Genomic DNA, 5,476 nt, shown 5'->3' with positions numbered 1-5,476 from the left:
AGACTAGGCAGCTGTCACTGTATGAGTTATAATTGCATTTCTAGAGTCACAAGTCCCCAAAATTTATGTGAAATCAAGTAGTAATAACTATCATGAGTGAATATTCTTAAGTGAAAATTCTCATGAAAAGGTAGAACAGGGGTGGCGCCTGGGCAGGTCATTTGGTTCAGCATCCGACTCCTGGTTTTAGCTCAGGTCATGATCTCAGGCTCCTGAGATTGAGGCCTGAGTTGGGCTCTGCGCTCAGCATGGAGTGTGCTTGGGATTCCCTTTCTCCCTCTCCCTCTGCCCCTCCCCCACTCTCTCTAAAATAAATAAATAAAATCTTTTTAAAAATGTAGAACAGTTGTGGTTTAATATCAAGATCATTTCTACTTCAGTGGCTAAGGACCAGTTGTTTTTTCTGCCCCTCAAATTCTTTCTTCAATTTTTTCATGGTTGAGCACCTGTCGTCGTTCAGGCCTCAACCCCAAAGTTACTTCTTCATAGAGTTTCCCTAAATACACTATCTAAAGTAATGTTCTACCCCTGCCACACCTCCAGTGCTTTCTCTTTTAGCTCTTTATTTACCTCTTGGTGTTCTTCAGAAATAAAAAATAAAAAAAAAAAATATATATATATATATGTCTTCATTGGAAATGGGCCCTATGGAGGCAGAAATGTTCCCTGACTTATTCACTGCTGTGACCTCAAAGCTCACAATAGGACCTAGCTTAGTAGAGGAACTCAAAAATAGTTGTAAAAAAAAAGAAACTAATAAATGGTATTTGTTATTATAGGATATTCTTAAAAAATATTATCGGTAATTTTTCTTAGATTGCATAAATCAGGGCTAACTGGTATCAATGTCATTTTGGTCTTACAATTATATATTGTATGTTACAAATGTCAGCCCCTTAGCCAAACTAAGCTCAGGATGACTTAAGATATTTGATCTTTTCTTCCCTTCTTGTTCTTTGGCTCTCCACCAGCTTTCAATCTAATCTGTCAATTTTCCTTGACTTTACATATTACTTATCTTTACATCTTACTCGTCAACTTCTGGTGCCAAATTTATAAAATGTTTCCTGAAAATCTAATTAATATATGATGTTTGTTTCATACCCATTTTTAATCCAAGGAGTAAAACCACATAAAATGCCAAGAAACTAGTAAAGAATGACCTCCCTTGTTTGAAGTTAGCTTAAATATATAATATATGTTGTTCTTTTCTGGAAGTGCCACTGATAATATTAATAGTCTATCTGTAAATCTGTGGCTACAATTATAGTTAAAGTGTAGTTTAAAGGTCCATTCCTTCTTATTTATCCTTACTTGGCAATTTCTGTGCTATTATAATTTTCTTGTTCTCTGTGTGTGTGTGTGTGTGTGTACAGGAAGATGCCAGATAGGACACAAATATTATTTTTTTAATTTAAATCCAATTAATTAACATATAATGTATTATTTGTTTCAGGGGTACAGGTCTGTGATTCATCAGCCTTATATAATACCCAGTGCTCATTACAACACATGCCCTCCTTAAGGGCCATCACCCAGTTACCCCCCACACCCCTCCCTCCAGCAACCCTCAGTTTGTTTCCTAAGATTAAGAGTCTCTTATGTTTACAAATATTATTATGAGTACCTGAATATGGTACTCTTGTTTCTATTAGAAAAAGAAAAAGACTCCTACACTTAAGGTGTTTAAAGAGTGAAAAAAATTAACTATTATGAAGGTAACTCCTGGTAATAAAAGTCAGAAACTTTCTGATACCAGATATATAAATGTCTCTTTAGTTGTTTTCAATGCTACAAATTATATTCAAATAAAAATATTTCAATATTGGGCGCCTGGGTGGCTCAGTTGGTTAGGCGACTGCCTTCGGCTCAGGTCATGATCCTGGAGTCCCGGGATCGAGTCCCGCATCGGGCTCCCTGCTCGGCGGGGAGCCTGCTTCTCCCTCTGACCCTCCCCCCTCTCATGTGCTCTCTGTCTCTCTCATTCTGTCTCAAATAAATAAATAAAATCTTTAAAAAAAAAAAAGAAAAATATTTCAATATTTAATTTTTTATTTGTATGCAAGTTACAGTAAAAACTTTTCTTGAATAAATAGTAGTATTATGTAAATTGTAAAATATTTATTTTGTTTCCATCTAAGTCATATTCTACAAAAAAAAAAAATGTGGGGGCACCTGGGTGGCTCAGTCGTTAAGCGTCTGCCTTCAGCTCAGGTCATGATCCCAGGGTCCTGGGATCGAGCCCCACATCGGGCACCCTGCTCAGCGGGAAGCCTGCTTCTCCCTCTCCTGCTCCCCCTGCTTGTGTTCCCCTCCCTCGCTGTGTCTCTCTCTGTCAAATAAATAAATAAATAAATCTTTAAAAAAAAAATGTGAACGAAACCTTGAGTATTTGTTTCAGTCCAACAGCCTTAGTAGAATAGGAGACTTTTTTTCTTTGGCACTCTCCACTCTATTTTCTTTCTTTCTTGTGCTTAATTTTGACATTACCTGGGGTATGTTTATTAAGATGGATGTGTTGCCATAAATTTCTGACTCATGAAATGATTAATGATTCTTTCTTTTTGCACTATTTTTTAACTTATTTTTAAGTAATTTCAGATTTTCAGACATTACAAAAATAAGACAAAACATTGTCTTATATTTAGTCTATTAATTGGTGGTTTTCTCTTTGTTTCTGTCTCCCCAGTTTTTGGGGATTCAGCAAATGTCTTAAGATTAAAGTTTCCAGATTAAGCAAAAAATTAAAAAAAAAAAAAGGACAGGACACCCAGTACATTTGAATTTTAGATAAATAGCCAATTAAAGTTTTAGTACAAGTATGTACCATTCAAAATTTGACATACTTAAATTTAAAAAGTATTTTCTGTTTATCTAAGTTTCAAATTTAATTGGGTGTCCTGTATTTTTCCTGGCAACCCTCATTGAGATAGTAATCAGTCAAGAGGTTTAGGCTACTGGAGTTTTCAGTGTATCACTTCAGCCTTGTGTGACCACCAGAAACATGGCTGGTTTCTCTGCTCCTCTCAGTGGCCCTAAGCTTAGATTCACAGTTTCTAACATGCAACCAGGATAGGCAACCAGAATAGTCAGAATGCTTCCAAAGACAGTTGCAGAACACCAGCTCATCTCTGAAAGTTTATCAGCTCTGTTGAGTTTTACTCCTTGTAGCCCCCATTACTTCTTCAACAATATGTAGACATTACATGTATGATATTTATAATTATTCCAGATTTTCTGGGGTGCCTGGGTGGCTCAGTCGGTTAAGCCTTGGACTCTTGATTTCAGCTGAGGTAATGATCTCAGGGTGGTGGGATGAAGCCCTTGGTTGGGCTTTGCACTCAGCATGGAGCTTGCTTGTCCCTCTCCCTCTGCTCCTCCCCCCACCCATCTATAAAAATAAATGAATACAAAAAAATTATTCTAGATTTTCCTATTTGTTGTCAGTGGAATGCTTGGGCTATTATAATCTACTCCATATTGCTGAGCATCCAAATGTTTTTTTTTTTCTTTTTCAAATGGTTTTATATGAACTATATTATATTACCTTTTACATTAAAATAGTTTCTTAATCTTTTTAAAATTTCTTCTTTGACACACAAATTACTTAAAAGTGTATTTTTTAAATGTTTTGCACAGCTTTTTTCTACCCGTTCTGCCTCTCCCCACCCCCCGCCAAGTGCCACTCTGGCTGAAGCTCTGGCTCCTGCTAAACTAGCATCACTGTGGTCTCCTCTTCATCAGCCATGATGAGATCTTCTCAGACATCTACAAGATCTGGGAGATCCCAGATGGGCTGTGCCTAGAGGTGGAGGGGAAGTTGATCAGTAGGACAGAGGGTAACACTGATGACTCATTCATTGATGAAAATGCCTCCATGGAAGGTCCCGAGGACAAAGGTACCAAAACTACAGTAGTCACAGGTGTTGATATGATCATGAACCATCACTTGCAGGAAACCAGCTTCACAAAAGAACCCTACAAGAAGTACATCAAAGATTCTATGGAATCAGTCAAAGGCAAACTTGAAGAACAGAGTCCAGATAGAGTAAAATCTTTTATTGCAGGGGTTGCAGAACAAATCAAGCACATCCTTGCTAATTTCAAAAACTACCAGTTCTTTATTGGTGAAAACATGAATCTAGATGGCATGGATGCTCTGTTGGACTCTGTGAGGATGGTGTGACCCCATATATGATTTTTTTTTAAGGATGGTTTAGAAATGGAAAAATGTTCATGAATTTGGCTATTAACTTTAGAGGTATCACCTGTTGTCGGAACTGGCTGCTGCTTTTCATCCACACAAGGCCAGGACTTAGACAAATGAGACTGATGTCATCTTGAGCTCTTCATTTATTTTGACCTTGATTTATTTGGAGTGGAGGTATTGTTTTTAAGGGAAAAAAAAGGTCATGTAGGTTGTCTAAAAATAAAATACATTTAAACTCAGAAAAAAAAAGTTTGGCACATAGCTTTTCTTTTTTTTTTATTAATTTTATTTTATTATGTTATGTTAGTCACCATACATTGCATCATTAGTTTTTGATGTAGTGTTCCATGATTCATTGTTTGCATATAACACCCAGTGCTCCATGCAATATGTGCCCTTTTTAATACCCATCACCAGGCTAACCCATCCACCATCCCCCTCCCCTCTAGAACCCTCAGTTTGTTTCTCAGAGTCCATAGTCTCTCATGGTTCGTCTCCCCTTGGCACACAGCTTTTCTAAAACACTTTTTATGTCATTGGTTTATGACTTAATTAATTATATTTTGGTCAGAGGATGTGCTCTCTATGATTCAAATGCTTGAAATTGCTTGAGATCTTCTTTATGTTTCATTATGTGTTCTGATTTTATAAATATTCTATGTGTACTTGAAATGCACATAGTTTGTGTAGTATTTTATATGTCAGTTTAGTCAAACATGTTAATTATATGGTTCAAATATTCTCTATTAATACTAACTTTAGCCTAAACACTTTTTCGCTGAACAACACAAACCATATTTTTAGTGAAACTTTATTGTTTCCTAATATTTTAAATATTTTCCTTATATTGTTGGATTATTTTAGCCAGACTGACAATCTGTCTTTTGCAAAAATTTTTATTATTATTTTTTAATTTCAGTATAGTTGATAGACAATGTTACATTAGTTTCAGATATACAACATAGTGATTCAACTTCTCTGTACAATGTGCTATGCTCACCCCAAGTGTAGCTACCATCTGTCACCATACAGCACTGTTACTATATCATTGATTATTTCCCTATTCTGTATCTATTTTTCCCATGACTTATTTATTCCATAACTGAAAGCTTGTATCTCTTACTCCTCTTAACCCATTTTGCCCATCTCCCAATCCCCTTCCTCATCAGTTTGTTCTCTATATTTATAGATCTAATTCTGCTTTTTGCTTGTTTATTCATTTGTTTTGTTTTTTAGATTCCACATATAAGTGGAATCATATGGTAT

The 5,476-nt window shown here is 36.0% G+C and overlaps 1 protein-coding gene across 1 annotated transcript; it reads left to right on the top strand.

The window, feature by feature from the left end:
• The first annotated feature begins 3,877 nt into the window (after window positions 1–3,877).
• LOC110570594 (translationally-controlled tumor protein-like) lies at window positions 3,878–4,453 on the top strand. The gene has a single exon (XM_044914774.1). The coding sequence runs from the start codon at window positions 3,878–3,880 to the stop codon at window positions 4,184–4,186; it is 309 nt and encodes a 102-aa protein (XP_044770709.1). The 3' UTR covers window positions 4,187–4,453.
• The last annotated feature ends 1,023 nt before the right edge of the window (window positions 4,454–5,476 follow it).

The sequence above is a fragment of the Neomonachus schauinslandi genome, chromosome 5 (assembly GCF_002201575.2).
Source record: "Neomonachus schauinslandi chromosome 5, ASM220157v2, whole genome shotgun sequence".
NCBI classification, from domain to species: domain Eukaryota; kingdom Metazoa; phylum Chordata; class Mammalia; order Carnivora; family Phocidae; genus Neomonachus; species Neomonachus schauinslandi.
Note: the sequence above shows the minus strand (reverse complement) of the source record. Positions and strands in the feature narration are given on the sequence as shown.